Genomic DNA, 18,780 nt, shown 5'->3' with positions numbered 1-18,780 from the left:
ATGCACTGGATATATCATATACCACATGCACTGGAATCCTTTCTCTAAGACATTCAGACCTCTGTGTCAGGGCCCCTCCCTGAGGCTGCCATTTGTACATCCATGAGTCCAAATCGTGAATGTGGGGGAAGCTCAGGGTGAGTAGAGTAACTGCGTGTCTGGAGGGCTAATGCTCTGATAACAGGGAAGTGCATCTAGACCGTACAGGGTTACAGACCATAACGCTTAAACAGACTGGAGCCAGTCTGTCTGACTTAGAAGCCCATCTCCACCACTTACCAGCAAGGTGAACTTACTAACCTTAGACAAGTCACTTGTTATTTTTTTCCCATTTCTAAATGGAGATGATAGTTCCCCACCCCACTCCCTACTCAGGCAAGCAAGGCAAGTTTAAACCAGCAGTCCATTCATTCTCTCTCTCCCCTTCCCTCCCTGGTTCCCTCCTGTCCTCTGGAACCCATCAGATGCAACTGCCCCCGGAGATACAATCCAACAGATCCTTTTAGAAAAGCGGGTTTATTGGTCGGGCTGCTCACCAGGACACAGCAACATGAGAGGCTCCCCAGAGCCCACAGGAAACTGTTATCTGCCCACAACTCAGGTCCCTTCAGCCCATCAGCACCAAGGGACCTAGTCCCACAATCCCCATCCTCCCTCCAGCTGACGTGTTTCTAACCTTTCAGAAGAGGGAAGGGAACCAAGAAGAGGGAAAGAAAAAAAAAGAGCAAAGCTTTGTATTGTAAAAAAGATGTGTCCCCAGGCTCCCTCCCTCCACCCCTTAAAACAATTAGCTGCAATTCTAAAATGCAGAGCAGGGACGAAAAGGCAGAGGAGGTGGGGGAGAAGAAGGGAGCCTTCGGCCCTCCTCTTTGGCGGGGGTGGGGGTGGGGGGCTGTCCTTGCTACTGACAGGTAGCCTTTACTGGGGAGGAACAGGGGGACTGAAGTGTCCAAAGGAGAACCTGGTCAGAAATCAGGCCTTTGGACTAGAAACAGCACCCCTCTCACCCCCAAAGACTCAGAAGAGGAACCCACAATGCCAAGGTCTTGGCAAGTTCTGCAGCTTTATGACACTAGCTCTAGGGCAGGACCTTGAGAAGAAACAGCCAGGAGTGAGCCAAGGCTGGGCTGCTCTACACACAGGAATTCTGTGTTCTCCTCCCCTCCCCTCCAGCTCTCAGCTTGGTGGCCTGGCCCACAGCACCTTGCTCTTTTTCCCCCCATCTGCTAAACCTCCTAACTTACAGCAGCCTAGTGCTGCCCCCTTCTGGGACCTTAATTTTCTGGGCTTTGAGAAATGGGCTCCCCTAGGAGCACCATTCAGATCCCTGCAGAGGCACAGAGTGAAGCTTACCTCTCTCTTCTTTAGATCATGAATTTCTCACATTGTCCTTCCTTACCCTGAAAATGGTCCTGCTGTCCTCTGAGAACCCCAGGAAGATGGGATTCTTGCCCTGTATTTCTCATGCTGCTAACGAGCATTCTCTTTTCACTCATTCCCACCTTCTAGCTCCCGTTCTGCTCAAAGCCACAGCCATGAGTTCCCGTGTGCAGATGCATCAACAGGCAGGTGCCCCCCTCACCCCCGCCCCGACCCCTTCCCAAGGGCTCTGCCTGGCTCCAGCCTTCCTTATTAGGACCTTTTGCAGATACAGCCTGTGCTAGACCCTCATCCAGGGTTACGGAGGCTCACTCTGCCCTCTCTCCCTCACTGCTCCAGATTCTCCCCAAGGCTGCTTTCAAATCCTTACAGTATGGGGTTTTCCACGTGGGCAGGGGACCTCTTCAGGATTCACCCTTCCCTTTCATGATAATTTTGGCTTTGAAGCCTCCAGGAATCAGGATAAGAAAGAAAAGTTCAGTGAGCAGGAATGACAGCAGCTGGGTGTGAGTGTGAGGGGGAGGTAGGGCGGAAAGCAGCCTGCCCCAAGGGGGCCCAATCTTGGAACGACGGCAACCTCCTCCAGGATCTCCTCCAGGCCATGAATCACAGCCCTCTGCATTTCCATCCAGCCTATGCCTAAACTGGGGCTGTCCACGGTGCAGGCTGCCTCCCCCTCCCGTCTTAACAGCTGTAAGACTCAGAGGGGTGCTCCTGGAGGGAAGGTATTCTCAATTTAGAAACAACTCCGCCCTCGGAGGGCTGAGAGAAAATGCGCAGGGGAAAGTTGAGGGAGGGAAAGGAATCAGGGCGGGGGTGGGGGGAGAGGCGGGGCGGCGCGGCCTCCCAGCGCCCCCGCTCAGTCGCTGTCGCTCTTGTCCACCAGAACGGCGTCCGACTCCTCGGTGATCTCCAGCAGCGTGTGCACGTCGGTGCTGCTCCCGCGCAGCAGATCGGCCCCCTCGCCGCGCTCCGCGCCGCCCTCCTCCTCGTCGGCGCCCACTTCCACCATTTCCGTGGCTTTCAGCACCTCCACCTCGCCCTCGCGGATCTTCTTGACGTGGAAGGTGAAGGGCGGCACCTTGTAGACCGCGGTCTTGGAGCGCGCGTAGACCACGTGGTCGGGCGTGAAGGACTTGCGCAGCTTGTCTCGCGAGGTCTTGAGCTTTTCCCGCCGCTCGGCCGGGACCAGGCGCGTCCCCAGCTTGTTCATACGCTTCTCCAGGGTGTGCCGCGTCTTCTCCAGGTTCTCCTTGGTCTTGAGGCGGGTCTTCTCCAGGTTCTCGCGGGTGCGCACCTTGGTCTTCTCCATCTTCTCCTTAGAGAAAGCCTTCTTGAAGTCGTCCACACGCCGCAGGCCGCTGCGCTTGATGCGCTCGGCGCGCGACTCCTCGATCACCTCCTCCACCTCCACCGCCTCATCCGACGACAGCTCGAGCGCCGCCGCGTCCTCCTCGGGCCTCTCGCCCTCGGCCAACTCGTCACCCTCCTTCTCCGGCAGCGCCTCCGACTCTTTCAGCGACTTGCCGACGCTCACTTTGGCCGGCAGTTTCACTTCATCCTAAAGGGAGAGCAGAACGAACAGATGAGGGGGGCAGCGCGGGAGAGCTGGACAGGGACTGGCGGGGGACGCTGGGCAGACCCGGGGCCGGGGGATGATGATCCTGCGCAGTGCGTGGTACCCGTGAAATCTCCCTGGACTTGGGCGCCGTTGTATCTCCAACGCCTTGGCACGGAGCTGGATACTTCGCGGGCGCCCAAGAAATGTGTTAAATGAATATTAACTGTACACACAGGGCGAGGAGGGAACCCATCGGAGCCTGGCCTACATTATCGCACTTGGGTTAAGTATCTCTGCGGCCCTCCAACCCGCTGCTCGCGCCCGGGGCCCACCAGTTTAGAACCACTGCTAACCCATTAGGGGAACACAGTTGAACTTTGAAGTGGGCAGAGCGCCCTCTGGTGCACCGAGTCCCACACTGCCCGAGCCAGGTCAAAAGGCAAAGGCCTTTCGACAGAGTTTGTTTAGGTTGAGGAGTGTGGGCAGGGGAATGAGCTCACAGCCAGTCCCAGGGGGTGCCCAAGTAGGGTAACTTGAAAGCAAGTTTACCTTTTTTTTTTTGTCTTTTCTAGGGCCACACCTATGGCATATGGAGGTTCCCAGGCTAGGGGTCTAATCCGAGCTGTAGCTGCCGGCCTGCACCATAGCCACAGCTACGCCAGATTCTTAATCCACTGAGAAAGGCCAGGGATCAAACCTGCAATCTTATGGCTCCTAGTGGGATTCATTTACACTGCACCACGAAGTGGTGTCTTTTTTTAAGGGCCGCACCCGAGACATATGGAGGTTCCCAGCTAGGGGTCTAATTGGAGCCATTAGCCACGGGCCTGCGCCAGAGCCACAGCAACGCCAGATCCGAGCCGCGCCTGCAATCTACACCACAGCTCACAGCAAGGCTAGGTTCTTTTTTTGTTTGTTTGTTTGTTTGTTTGTTTTGTCTTTTTGCCATTTCTTGGGCCGCTCCCACGGCATATGGAGGTTCCCAGGCTAGGGGTCTAATCGGAGCTGTAGCCACCAGCCTACGCCAGAGCCACAGCAACAAGGGATCCGAGCCGCGTCTGCAACCTACACCACAGCTCACGGCAACGCCGGATCGTTAACCCACTGAGCAAGGGCAGGGACCAAACCCGCAACCTCATGGTTCCTAGTCGGATTCGTTAACCACTGCGCCACGACGGGAACTCCAAGGCTAGGTTCTTAATCCACTGAAGGAGGTGAGGGATTGAACCTGCAACCTCATGGTTCCTAGTCAGATTCGTTTCCGCTGCACCACCACGGGAATTCCCCCCACCTCTTTTTTTTTTTTAATGCCACAGGTGCAGCACATGGACATTCCAAGGCTAGGGGTCCAATGGGAGCTACAGCTGCGTGAGAACACCACAACCACAGCACTGCTACAGCAGCCACATCCAAGCTGCGACTGCAACCTACACCACAGCTCATGGGCAACACCCACTGAGTGGGGCCAGGGATCAAACCCATGTCCTCCTGGATACTAGTCAGGCTTGTTTCTGCTGAGCCACAACAGGAGCTCCAAAGGCAAGTTTACCTTCAAGGGAATGTGTTTCCCAGACTTCTTATGGTTTCAAAAGAATCAGTCTTAGGGAAGGGGAGCCATGGCCCTCCCTGCCCCCCACCTCCTCATACTAGTTTGCTCATACATCACCCCCATGTAGAAATTAAGGAAAGAGGGAGAAGCTGGCTGGAAGCCAAGGACATGTTTATCTCCCCAACCTGGACATTTCTTCTGGTTCTGACATCCCTGCCTTGGAGTGGAAGAGATGGATTACTTTTCCTTCTTGCTTCTCTACTCCCCCCCACCCCCAAACAGAAACTCAAGAGACCAGGAGTAGGATGGTGAGAGATCCTGGAGCTCAGAGCCAGTTCTTCCGTCTTCCCCTGGGAGGACCTAAAACACCAGCACTGTTTTCCATTCCGGGAAGATTTTTCCAAGATCCCAACTCGGCCAGCATTTCAGAATCTCAGGATCACCTCTCACTAGAAGGTAGGGGACATTGAGTACAGAAAGGGAAAGAGGACTTAATGCAGAATATAACCAGGCTAACTTCTTTGGCCCAGACTCTCTTTAGGGACTTCAGACAAAGGAATGATAGGCAGTAGGTTTTCTAAAGGGCTTTCTGAAGACTGTTTCGCAGAATTGTAGGAAAATCCCATTTGAGAAAAATGAGGCAACGTGAGCTGACCCCTCCCATAAACACACACGCACACACACACACGTACACATATACGTTGGCCACTTGGTATCTGCACCACCTGCTACAGAAATTCCTTCCCCGGCCCCTAACCTCTTTCCTCTCCCTCCCACCCACATCCCCACAGAGTTTCCTTGTTTACATTGAAAACTAGGAACACCTCCTCCCAACTTCCTTCCCTCCCTGTCAATATCATTAGCAGGGACAAAGAGGGAATGCTGGCTCCACCTCTTCTAAACTGGGCTCTGCTCTGCTGGGCACCAAGCCACCTCAAGCTCTCATTACTCAACTACACCTCCCAGCAGGCAAGGTGACCTGGGCCCAGGGCATGCTGGGACTTGTAGTCTCCACCTGCTACAGCCAGTTTGGTACTATCTTGGGCATCCTGCAGCGTTCTGTCCATCTCTTTGCTTCTTAGCACTCATGGAGGCGTTGAAGGGGTATTTTCCTTGCTATGAATGGGAGAGTCCCAGCCTCTCTTAGCAGTCCCTCTGATTTCCAGTTGCACCCTTTGGGTCTCCATGTGCAATCACCTCTCCCTGCCTGCCACCCGAGTCCTCTCTCTTACACACCGTTTTAGGACGCTCTAGCATCTAAATTCTCTGCTTTCTTCATCCACCCACCCAGAATTTACCTGCAGCTCTAGTATCAAAAAATGTCAGCTCTCATCACTCCTTCACAGCCTCCCAGTCTAAAAACCTACCCACGCTCCACCAAAGTTTGGAAGAGAAGGCCTCCTTTCACTAAGCTCAGACAATGTGGATGAATTCAGGGAAGGATTAAGAGTGATGGGTGGGGAGTAGTCAGGAAACAGTCCCCGCTACGGAGAACAGATCCACATTGTCTCCCTGCCCACCCCATCTTCCCTGATTCTCCCCGCTGCTCCATCCCAGCCCCTAAAGACTGAGCTGGCTGGTTTTCCTGGCCTCTGGCTTCCCAGATAAAGGTCTTTGCCAGCTGAGCTTGAAAGGGAACAGGCTGGGGAGAGAGTTCCAGGCTTCTTGTAGCCAATCCCATCTTCCAATGCAACGTCAGGGAGCAATCCCAGTGACTGGAGGGTTATTCCAAGGTAGGCGGTTGTCACCCCCAGTCCAGAAAGGCACTTGGGAATATAAAGCCATTCATTGTAGGCTCTTCCTCTAGATTGATGGCTGACACCAGAGGAGCTGCCTTCTCGGTGGAAGGTCAGGGGATAGGGGAAGAAACCATTTGACCTAAGTCCTGGATAATATTCAGTAGATTGACGCTGGAGAGGGTATACCACCATGACTTTAGCTTTTCCCCTCCATTAATGGATTTCGTCTTTTCTCCTTGTTTCCAAGCCAGGTTTCCCCTGTGACTCACAGCTTTGGACTGCTCTCCTAGGCCCACCCAGTTTGCCTGTTGCTACAACAACTGCCAACACAATCCCAGAGCACCTCCCCCACCCCTGGGCACACACAGGCCAGGCACCCTTATCCCACCCCTGCTTCCCCGGCAGAGCTCCGAAGCCAAAAGAAGGGCCTCGGGGTGACAAAGAGGGAGAGCTCTGCTCGTTTTTTTTCTATATTTTTATTAAACAAAACCACCAGTCCCAACAGGCTTGGTTTCCAGAGTTGCCTTTAATGACCAGGTCTGAACAAAAGCATGCACAGATTCCCCCGTGGCCCCCACCTCCACCCTGCCACACACACCAGGCACACACGACTCCCTAACCCAGCAACACCCCAGTCCAAGGATGAAGTTAGAGGCATCCTAGGGTGGCTCCCATCCCCCACCTCTCCACTCCCAACCCTACTCTGACCTTAAGATCCTCTGGCTTAGGAAAAAGACTTATATGATTATAATTTAATTGAGCACCTACTATGAGCCTGGTACTTGGCCAGGCACTTCACATCTGTCAGGGAAAAGGGACAAGTGTCCTGTGGCTCTGGGTAGAGCCTCTCTTGACTTAGAACTAACCAGTTCTCTCCCCAACCACTGCTTGGGAATGGCCAGAGGAGACACTGGAGAGGTAATTCGGCGACCGAGGATCCGCTTGGGGAGCATGTTAGAGGAGGCTGCCAACTGGCGGAGAGGCCAGAGAGAGGGAGAGTCTTAAAAATGCAGGACCGCCACCTTCGGTTGCCAAGACAAGGGGGTGAAAGATACCGAAAGTACATGGGACCTTCTTTTCTGCTGTAGTATAATTCTCGACAGGGCGATGTTGCCCCGGAGAGGATGGCAGTTGGTTCTCAGGGGTGCGGCATCTTAGATAGTGCAGTAGTTTGTGGTATTCCAAAAAGTCCCAATATGTAGTATATCTGTAGTGTTAAAATTTCATGGTGGGAGAGGACAATTAGGGAAAAGAATGTCTAAAAGGACTCCTTAGGGGAATGATCATATTAACAACAACAAAAAAAAAAGTTGAGAAACACTGTGCCATAGGGAGACCAGAAGATTCAAGCCAGAGCCAGTGAAAAATGTACCTCCTGCTGGCCTCTCTGAGTTGGCAGCTCTTAGGTGCCTCGCCCAAGGCAGGATCTGGCAATCATAAGGGATCGCTTTGCAAAAAACATTTTCTAAAAAAACTGGAAAAAATAAGTATAAATGTTTCCCCCAGCTACAGGGAGGGGGTGGAGAGGGCTCAGAACAGGCCCCAGGCCTGGGCCTCATGAGAGCCCGCTCCAAAGAGGCTTGGAGTCAAAGTGGCCTGTCCCTGAGGAGGAGGCCAAAAGGGGAGGAAGGGGGACTCAGAAGCGTGGGCAGTTTCAGGCAGTCTCATGCAGGTGGCAGTGGGTGCAGCTCAGGTTTGGTGTCTGGAGCATTTACTATTAAGACAGAAACCAGGCAGTAGGGGAGGGCCCCTTCCTGTCACCTTCCACCGGGTGGCTTGAACTCCGCATAATGCGAGTGTTTTCACAGTACCCGTCATCCACTCACAAGGGACAGTGTTGGAAGAGGCCGGCCATCCCAGACTGGCCACTGCTAAGCAGTGAGCCGGTGGTGGACTGGGGGCATGACTCCCCGTGCCCACGGCCCCACGGGACCCAGGAGACCCTAAGCGCCCCCGCCGGTTGTTGGCTCCTCTGGGGTGGGCAGAGGCCCAGGCTCAGGGTAATAGGGCAGTGTCCTAGGCGTCTGGTCAAAGGGTGGGAGTTCAGGCACTGTCTCAGGCTTCAGGTCAAAAGGCTCAGTCTCAGGCAGAAGGTCAAAAGGCACGATCTTGGGTGTGGCCAGGTCTGAGGGTGCATTCAGCTTCTTCTTGGGCTAAGATGAGGAAAAGGGGTTTAAGTGGGGCTTGGGATGAGTGCACGTGGGGTTGAGAGGAGGAGGCCTTGGCTGGCATGCAGACTTGGGGCTGGTGAGTAGGGGGAGGGGAGCACACAGGTATTAGGATGGAAAGAAACCCCCCTGTTTTATTGGCTGCACCTGTAGCATATGGAGGTTCCCAGGCCAGGGTCAAATCCAAGCTGCAGCTGCGACCTGTGTCACTGCTGCGGCAACACTGGATCCTAAGCAACCATACCGGGCCAGGGTCTGAACCTGTGCCTCCACAGCAACCCGAGCCTTTGCAGAGACAAGCCAGATCCTTAACCCACTGCACCATAGCAAGCGCTCCAAGAAACCACATTTTAAATTCTTCATCAAGAGGGCCCCAGGGCCACAAGAGGAGGGACAAACCCAGGTCCATGAATTAATAACTACAATTTAATCAGCACCTTGTGTCTTCCTCCCTCCAGAATCTTCCCCAGTGTCCCATCCTCAGCCTCCTACCTTCTACCCCCACCCAGCTGTGGTGGTGGAATGATGCTATCAGGGGGTGGAATGGTGGGGGCAAAGAGGCGGCTGCTGGAGAGGGGGAAGGAATTCTCTAAGAGGCCACTTGTTAAGACTCCAACTGGGAAGGCTCCAAGGAGTAAAAGAGCAGATGGACAACTTTACTGCCTTGAGTCAGACGCCGCTGATCCCAGTTACTCCCCAGGGCAGGGCGGGCACAAGTGCTGCCCCGGATGAGAGGGCGAGGCATGGAAGAGGGACATCCTGGCTATTTCCCTTTGGCCACGTCCCTGCCTCCTGCCTCCCTTGCCACCCATCCCACCATCCACTCATGGGCTTTCAGACACCGTGATGCACAGAGAAATCAGGACCAAAAACCAAACAATTTTATGACAGGTGAGCCTTTGTCTTGAGGTACCCAGCAGTAGCTCCCAGCTCTCCCTCCTAAGTGGCTGAGCTGCCATTCTGGCTTTGGACAGTCAGGACAGGTGGGGGGAAGGATGTTTGTGGTCACTACCAGACTCTGGTGACAACAGTGTTAAGTAAGGCGTGCAGCCACGAAAACCCAAAGCAGCAGGTGCCCACCTTCCCTGTAGCAGGAAGAAAGGAGCCAGTGTGATCCTCTCTTAGCCAGGGGACACCCCTGCTGGCCAGGGAACCCCTCTTTTTACACCCAGTACCCCTTCTCTCCACTGCCATTGGGCCAGGTGACCACACAGTGCCTCTGCTTCAGCACCAAGAGTCTGAGCAGGTAATGGCCACCAACCTTAGCCACTCAGCCAGCACTGCATGTGCACACACACACACATACACACACACACACACACACACACACGAGCGTGTGCACGCACAGACACAGCAGCCCCAATGCCAGAACTATCCTAGGTTAGGGGTAGCCTTTCCCCACTGATTTCTGCTTTAGAGCCTGGGAATGGAAGGTGGAGGTGGGGAGCAGAAATTAGAGCAGAAGAAGGGGTACACCTGGGCTCTGGCCCCAGCTTTGACTCCCCCAGTCACTGGAGTGGTAGTAAGCAAGTGACTTTTCCTTTCTGGGCCTCCACTATAAAATGAGAGAGCTGAAGTTGATTATCTCCAGGCATCTTCCAGCTCAAAATGTCAAGAATGACAGAATGATGAAATATTCACAATGGTATGGTTCAAAGTGATGGAACAAACGACCACTCATCTCTGCAGCTGGTTGCCTGGCAACAGTATTTCCTCTCCTTATCAGTTGCCACTCTTGCCGTCTCCTCCCTATTTTATTTTGACCATTATAATAGTCAGACTTTATTACTTAAAAAAAAAATTAGCAGTAATGAACCCTACTAGTATCCATGAGAACGCGGTTCGATCCCTGGCCTTGCTCAGTGGGTTAAAAAAAAAAAAAAAAAAAAAAAAAAACCAGAGACAGGAATATGATTTCCTTTGGTCTTAGGAATACCCCTAAAAATATGCTCCCATGCTCCCTGCTTTGAATCTGGTGACTGGAAAAAACAACCCAACCGCAGCTTTTTGGAGGAAGGGTATAGTAAGCACTCTCCACTAGGCCACCCAGGTAAGGAGTGAGAGGGACCAGGGCCCCAAGTTGGGAAGATTTTTGGACAAAAGTGTGGGGTTCTTCTCGAACAAGCTAGCCCTGATTTGCTTTGAGTCCAGGCAGGAGCTATAGGTTGGGTTAGGATTTGAGAAGGAGAAGCCAGCAGGCCCTCATCCCAGCCCTGGTGTCCTCCCCTTTAATTCCCATGAACCACATAAGCCCTTAAATGCTTCCTGGTCTTGTCCTCATGCACTTGGAGCAGGTCTGATGGGTCCATAGGTAGCTCACTAGCTGCCTCATCAAAACTACTTCGGAAAACGTTTGTTTCCATTTTAGCCTCCTTTCTGGATTCTGAAAGAACTCTGATAATACCCAGATCAATGACTGTCTGGAAGAATTGTCTCTTTGATGACAATGCCTACCGCCTGCTTGCATGGTGCCCACACTCTGCCTGATCTTCCCAGCAGTTCTCAGTCCACTGAGCCCTAGCTACTAGTAGAATTCCCTCCTTCACTAGCTGTTGCCCAGCTGGTTGTCGCCTGATAGGATGGGATGCCAAACCGCTAGCTTTTGTTTGGGAGACAGAGAGGAAAATGCCAAAGGACAAAGGACAGTAATGACTCAAAAGAGAGTTCAAGGTGAGGGCTCTTGATCCTGTGATGGGAGGGGCTGAACTGTGTGTGTGTTGAGGGGGGGATGTCAAATGCAAACTTGACCTGTGAAATCAATATGTCTAGCAGTCCCCTGAATCTGGGTGGAGCCACACAAGGGATTCCCTCTCTTATCCCCCAGGAAGAAGGTATGGGAGGCCAGATGGCCTGACCCTGAAGCTGGGGCCTTCCCACCCTTTAATGCTCCCTCCAGCCAGAGGGCCCCCCCCCCCGCCACATCATCACTTCCTAAGCTCCCCCCCACACACACACATCATCACCTCCCACGTCTGCAGTGGGGAATACCACATCCCCTCCCTGCTCCCACACTGGGAAACACACACACCATCCCAGGAGGCCTTTTTCTTTTCTTTCTTTCTTTTTTTTTTTTTTTTGTCTTTTTGCCATTTCTTGGGCCACTTCCCCGGCATATGGGGGTTCCCAGGCTAGGGGTCAAATAGGAGCTGTAGCTGCCAGCCTATGCCAGAGCCACAGCAACGCAGGATCCGAGCCGCGTCTGCAACCTACACCACAGCTCATGGCAACGCCAGATTGTTAACCCACTGAGCAAGAGCAGGGATCGAACCCGCAACCTCATGGTTCCTAGTCGGATTCGTTAACCACTGCGCCAAGACGGGAACTCCCCAGGAAGCCTTTTTCTAAATCTCTCTGCCTGGCCACCCAAACATTCTACCCCTCAGCCTGACTTTATCATCTATGTTGGTGCCCCCAGTCTTCCCTATTAGGTCTGCCAAGGCACAGAGCTATTTTTACCTCATTCTTTTCCCAGGCCTGCGGACCTCAGGGAGAAGCAGCATCTGCTTTCCTCCCAGCAGCTGAGTACCCGCCCCCCACCCCGGAGGGGGGGCCCGCCACCCCCATCTGGAACATCTGCTCTGCAGCTCAGGGAAGTTCTGCTTCCCTGAGCCCCACCCCTGCTGCTAGAATCCTGTCCTTACCCCTCAGTTCCTCTGCAGGCTGCGACCGCTTGAGCTATCAGGTATCTCCCCCATGCTTTGGGAGCTCAGAGACCCCCAGCTAGAGACATTCCTTTTTTTTTTTTTTTTTTTTTTTTTTTTGTCTTTATGCCATTTCTTGGGCTGCTCCCACAGCATATGGAGGTTCCCAGGCTAGGGGTCTAATCGGAGCTGTGGCCACCAGCCTACGCCAGAGCCACAGCAACGCAGGATCTGAGCCGCATCTGCAACCTACACTACAGCTCACGACAACGCCAGATCCTTAACCCACTGAGAAAGGCCAGGGACCAAACCCGCAAACTCATGGTTCCTAGTCGGATTCGTTAACCACTGCGCCATGACGGGAACTCCCTAGAGCCATTCTTTCTACCTTAGCTCTCTTTCCCTCACCAGCCTTGATGCAGTCAAAGCCACCCTGTGGTTAGACCTCCACTGTGCCTCAGATACACAATATACAGACACAGTCCAGGCCAACTGCCTTGGGGCAGTAACAAAGGCACGCCAGGGGCTTCTGCACCGAAGTTTTTCTCCATACCCGTCCTCTCATCTTTGACAGGGAGGTTTACCTCCAGGCTGAGAACTTCCCCAGGTCCTGGGTTCTGGGACATTTTGAGTGACAAGGGTCCACCCTTCCAAACCCTTCATGACTCCCCTCTAGCACACCAGCCTCTGGAGAAAAGGCAGAGCTGGCTTGCTGTCCCAGACCCCTGCCTTGCTCTCCTTCCTTTGATGCACTTCAGTGCTCGGTGGTTCTCTTAAAAAAAATCTTACCTCCCTATCCTCCTTCCTGGAAGCAGTTAAAGTCGAAACAATCCTGAGCAAATATTTCCTACCAGATAGTGTTGTGTGGGGGGTGGCCGACTGCTTAACTGCCAGTACCTCTTGGTAGGAGTTCTGGGCTTTGGGGAAAAGGGGGGGAGTATCATTTCGGCCTCTGTCCCACCACCACCTCCTAAGATAAGTGCCAGCTCACTTATGTCTGTTGCCCCCAAACTCACTTGCCCCAATCTGCGTTACCCTCAGCTGTACCAAATTGACCAAGCCAAAGGCCTCAGAAGCAGCCCTGATGGTCAGAATCCAGCTTACCAGGGCCTCTGAGCAGTGAAACCACGGCTCCATGACAGAGGTCCTCTCCCTGGGGTGGGGGGGGGGGGAATCTGGTCTTCTTTTCTTTCCATTCCCTTTGGTAGGGGGAGGAAGGGAAAGAGAGGGCACAGACTAACCCCTCCACCCCCACGATCCCAAGGGAAGCAGAGAGGAGGGGAGGCTGGGCACATTGCCAGCCCACCATAGATCACTGGAGCCCTTGGCTCAGACCCACCCCTAGTGGAACTGGGGAGGCAGAGTAGAGAGGAGCAGCAATACTGAGATTTCCAGGTTTACTTGGTTATGGTAGAAAAACTCGGTTTTTATCCAGGCAGGAGGAATGGGGAAAGGTACAGAGGAAGCAACAAGATGGCTGGGCGGAGCCTGGGGCGTGCCAGCCTCCAGCTGCCTGTCCCCTGCGCCTCTGCAGCCCCCGCAGTTATGCGGGGTGATTCACCGCGCCCAGATCTCGGGCCGCCGGGGCCGCCCCCCCCCCCTCCAGCCCCTCTAGCACTCCTCACACCACGCTCCCGTCGATTGCTTCCAAGAGGCCAAGGGTACGGGGCGCCCTGGGTTAGGGTGCCTCCAAGGGCTGAAAGTGCGAAGAGGCCAGGAGGCGGGAGCAGATGCAGCGCGGGGACGGCGTAGGCAGCCGAGGCTGATGCGTGGGCGAAGGGTCCGCGGGGGCGTGCTGGCAGTCGCGTCCCTCTCCTGGCGCAGCCCCCGCAGTGCGTGCCTGAGCCCTGAATCACCCGCTATATCGGGCGGGCAGCGCCGGAGGCCCCAAACTCGGGCCCGCGCGGCCAGTGTCCGCTTACAGCGGGCCCCAGTGTCCGCCAGGCACCCCGGCTTTCCCCAAAACTTCCTCCAAATAGGGAGACTTGACAGAGCTAGGTCGGGAGCTACCTGCGAGGGTCATTGTTCCTGAGACCAGCACCCTAACTCAGTTCTGCTACGCATTTGACACCGGAGGGAGGGGCCTGGGTAAGAGAGGAGGCGCGGAGTGCAGAGCGCGCCCCTCTGCGCGCTCCAGGAGCCCGCCACCCACCCCACGGCACCCCACCCCTGCAACCCTCACCGGAAGAAGGCTGGGTCCCCCGAGCGGAGCCAGGCTGGCAGAAGAGCCGCGCCACGGGCGGCTTCCCCCACCCCAAGCTCCAGTAAGGGGAAAAGTGGGCCTCTGGGCGCGGTCCGCCCGCCAGCTCACCTGGTAGATCATGACTTTAAAGTTTCGGCGCCGCAGCAGCTCGGCCTCGTTGACCTCCAGCTTCTTGATCTGGCCTGCCTGGAGTTCCAGGCTGCCGCGCACGGTCTTCACGTTGACGCTGACCTTGCGCACCTTCTCCAGCAACTTGCTCACCGTGTTGCTGGTGGTGGCGTGTGCCTTGCCCAGCTTGCTCAGCTCGCCCTGGATGCTCTGCACGGCGCCCTCCATCTCCGCCTGCCGCTCTTCCAGCTGGGCTTGGGTCAGCTGGATCTGGTCGACGGCGCCGATGATTTTGTCCAGAAGGCTCAGTACCAGCACGCCGTTCACCTGGTCCGATTTGATCAGCTCCTCAGAGCCGGCCCCCGACGGCTCCTCGGCCGCCGCGGCCGCCGGAGCCCCCATGGAGGAGGACCCCTGGTCCCCGGCGTCAGAGTACCCGGGAAGCGGCTGCTCGATGATGTGGAGCTGGGTGTCCTCCATGGCTGCCCGGAGCCGTGCGGGTCCTGCCGGCTGGAGCTGGAACAGGAGACCCGGAGAAGAGGAAGAGCAGGAGGGGAGAGAGTGGATAGCGGAGGAAACTCGAGCCACGTCCGTGCGCACCGGGACGGTGGCCAGAACTGTGGGGCGGGGGATCGGTGAGTTCCCCGGCTCCCAGACCAAACCCCGGAGTCTCATCGCCCATTGGCTGGCCCGACCCCAGAAAAGGAGGGACCGGGGCAGAAGGGGAGACCGACGCTGGGGAAGGGGGGGCAACCCAGGGGGACCCAAGAGCCGAGCGCCCCACCCTTCCCAGGATGGTTGGAATAGTTGGAGCGGGAGACTAGGGCCTCCGCCGGCAGCGGAGGCGGCGGGAGCGGGAACGGGGCTGAGGAATGTGAGCTGGGGAAGGGAAACAGGTCCCGGAGTGTTGCTGTACGTTTCCCTCTCGCTTTTTTCGCTCACTCCCAAACCCACCTCTGCATTTTTCAGTTCCAGGTCGGGTCGACAGACGCGACAGGAGATCCCGAGATTATGTGCAAAATTTTGTATTTTGTCCAGTTTTTGAGAGGGAAAGGATCCATGGCTTCCACAGTCTTTTCAGAGAGGTTTCTAATTGTCTAGCCCGCCAAGTTACCCACCAGTGTCGTGAAAGCTTGAGGGGTGGTTTGCCCAAGGCAAGGGAGAACTGAAATTAGAGTCAGTGGTAGTGAGGGGCTGCCAAGCTTCCTGGAGGTTCCTCTTAGAATTATCCTCAGAGGAGGATTCAGATGGGTGATAAAATAGAAACTAAAGCCTTTTACTCATCTCTCACCTTTCGCTGTGTTTCTGCCTGCCTCAGACGTCTGGCTGACACCAGTCTGGAGAGCAGGGTTGGGAGTACCTCTGCCTCTCTGGAGACGGGTGCTCCGCGGTCAGAGCCATCGGACCCGGAATGAGGGCTTGGAGAGGGATGGTGACTTGCCAGGAGGTTATTAGCTGGTTAGCACTGACGTGGCACTCGAACCAGGTGTGAAAACTCCTCTCTCGCACTTTCCACCTTAGCAGGCTGTACTGGGACAGGGAAGGGCCGACCCAGATGTGCACCAGCCTGTTGACTTGAGGATTAACTACAAACATGTTTTCAACCATAATGGGTGTCAAGCAGCAGGCATCTCTGAGCACAATCAAGGAGGGCCCATAGCTCAAAAGTCCAGGGAGGAGAAACTGCCCATTCTCCCCTATTTAGGCCCCTAACACGGGACTGGAGCTGTGAGTTCCCTGAAGCAGCACTGCCCCCCTTTACCCTAGAAAAGCCACAAACCTTTTCCCTGCTTAGGAAACCAAGCTTGGGTTTCCCCAGCTGGATAGATGATGGTCTTGGCAAAAGGTCACTTCTAGTCTGGCAGGCATTATCATTAGGAAGAGTGGGAAAGTGTTTGGTGGGGAGCCCGGGCCCTATTAATCTAGTTAGAGAACCTACCAAGCCAGAAAGGAGCTGAAAAGTTGACTGTCTGGAATAGTGTGGGATAGCCTGGGATCGTCCGCGATAATCTGGGGTAGTGGGGGGATAGGCTGGGATTGTCTGGGGTAGCCCCAACAACTATTGAACAAGATATTTCCCCTGACACTTCATAGCTGTTTCCACAGAAACAAGTGGCTTTCTTGAATCTCGAAGAGCGTGAACTGGTACATAAAGCCACTGGTATTTATATGCTGGAACTGACAAATTAGCAATTTATTTTAGAATTTGAGAGAAAATGTGTTATAACATTTTAAGTTTCTTCCATTGAGGATTGATAAGACTTCTAAGGAAAAAAAAGTGTGACAGTCGAGAAATGTACTGGATGTTCATAAGGTTCTGACTTTTATAACTTGATTAGGTTGTTTTCACAGGTGACATGTAAGGTACAAATTGCAAATAGAAATATAGCAAAAGATGTTTTCTTTCTACTTCTGTCTGCAGCAAATTAATTTCTGACTCAGGAGACAACAATTGCTACTGTTTTCTTGTGTAACTTCTAAACCAAGTCTCTGCACATCATGTATATAAAAGCACTACACTATGCTTTTTGTCAATTACCAATACATCTTGGAGGTTATTCTATCTCAGTATATATAGAGCCGCCTTGTTTTCTGGTATAGGGAGGTACTCTACTTATTTAACCAGTTCTCTATCAATGGACATATACAGATTACAATTTAAACCTCACTTGGTGTAGGAGAGCTGCTGAAGAGGAGTTTTAGTGCTTGATTTGTTTTTTGTTTGTTTTGTTTTGTTTTGGTTGCATGTTTCCTAAAAGGAATCAAGTCCATGCCATTCTGATTTTCTCATCAGGAAAGTATTTCTCTTCTTCAAAAAGGAATGTCCGTATTTATGGATGAGTCAAATTATGTCCCAGGGATAGTCTAGTGGCTATGTCTCTGACTCATCTGATGCCTCTTTAACAGACAATTTCACGGAAAGGGCCCTACCCCTGCATGCCTATGTCCAACACGTATTTGCATCAGTATTTCTTTCCTTTTCTTCTTCTTACTAAATGCCAGCCAAATCCAACAGGGGGCGTGCTGAGCCTTGGTGCAGTAGCTTTATCAACACCAACACCGACACCCAGAAATGGAGCCGAACAATCCTTCCTAGAGGACTGCAATCCAGTTCAGTGAAAATAAGCAGTTTCTCTTCATTTGGAACTGCTTTCAGTAGGCCATCGCTTGCATTCAGGGTTGATGCTTTGCATTTTCCATTGCTCACTCTATTTGCTGAAAGGCGCACTGTTCCATTGTGTGCTTTCAGCTGGTGAGGCAGTCTTTAAAAGGGATAGAGAGGTGGAAACAAACAACCCTTTGGCCCAGAAAAAGAACACCAGGATGCAACCCTGTCAGCAGCTGAGATCTCACAGCTCTCTGTTATGCTCCTCCATCCATCCATTTGTTCAGGAAAGTGTGACTGTTTACCACGAGCCAGCTGCTGGGCTAGGGAATTCAATAAAGCCCAGGAGTTCTTGTCCTGGCTCAGCAGAAACAAATCTGACCAGCATCCATGAGGACATAGGTTCAATCCCTGGCCTCTCTCAGGTGTTGCCATGAGCTCAGTGTAGGTTGAAGACGAGGCTTGAGTCCTGTGTTGCTGTGGCTGTGGTGTAGGCCAGCAGCTATGCTCCGATTTGACCCTAGCTTGGGAACTTCCATCAGCCGGGAGCAGCCATAAAAAGATTAAAAAAAAAAGAGGAGTTCCCGTCGTGGCGCAGTGGTTAACGAATCCAACTAGGAATCATGAGGTTGTGGTTTCGATCCCTGGCCTTGCTCAGTGGGTTAAGAATCTGGCGTTGCCATGAGCTGTGGTGTGGGTCGCAGACACGGCTTGGATCCCACGTTGCTGTGGCTCTCCGTAGGCCAGCAGCTACAGCTCTGATTAGACCCCTAGCTTGGGAACCTCCATGTGCCGCAGGAGCGGCTCTAGAAAAGGCAAAAAGACCAAAAAAAAAAAAAAAAAGGAAAGAGCAGTAGATGCATAAATAGTTTTGTTTTGTTCCTCCCCACCCCTGGCCCCTGGCCGCCACAAGGCATATGGAGTTCCCAGGCCAGGGGTCAGATCAAAGCCACAGCTGCGATGATGCTGGATCCTTTAACCCACTGTGTCGAGCTGTGGATCGAACCTGCGTCCTGGTGCAGAGACTCCGAGGATCCTGCACATCCTGTTGCACCACAGCAGGAACTCCAGTAGTTTCTGCGCAAAGGGTAAGGTGCTCCAGCAGCTCAGGGAAGGTGACCACTACTTCCTGGCAGAGTGAGGAAGGCTTCATGGGATACATCTTTGCCCCCCACCCACCCACCCACCCCCACTCCCGAGTGGTGACTCGAGGTGTAAAAGCCCAGGCTGGATGAGGTGGAGGCGTAGCCAGGCATTCTCATCTCTTACCATGGTTCTGCCATAAGTCTTTACCAATTTACATTTAGGGAGATTCATCAAGATAT

General features: G+C 53.7%; 1 protein-coding gene and 1 long non-coding RNA gene across 2 annotated transcripts; one reads left to right on the top strand and one right to left on the bottom strand.

The window, feature by feature from the left end:
• CAVIN1 (caveolae associated protein 1) lies at positions 498-18,272 on the bottom strand. The gene is made up of 2 exons (XM_021066983.1): positions 14,350-18,272; positions 498-2,941 (listed from the first exon to the last, which is right to left on the bottom strand). Exons 1-2 carry the CDS (start codon positions 15,022-15,024, stop codon positions 2,240-2,242), a joined length of 1,377 nt encoding a protein of 458 aa, XP_020922642.1. The 5' UTR covers positions 15,025-18,272; the 3' UTR covers positions 498-2,239.
• Positions 2,948-4,986, top strand: LOC110256002. Its single transcript, XR_002337105.1, has 2 exons — positions 2,948-3,223; positions 4,773-4,986. It is a non-coding gene; the product is annotated as an uncharacterized LOC110256002 (long non-coding RNA).

The sequence above is a fragment of the Sus scrofa genome, chromosome 12 (assembly GCF_000003025.6).
Source record: "Sus scrofa isolate TJ Tabasco breed Duroc chromosome 12, Sscrofa11.1, whole genome shotgun sequence".
Taxonomy (NCBI): domain Eukaryota; kingdom Metazoa; phylum Chordata; class Mammalia; order Artiodactyla; family Suidae; genus Sus; species Sus scrofa.
The sequence above is the reverse complement of the archived record's forward strand: the minus strand, read 5'-3'. Positions and strand labels throughout refer to the sequence as shown.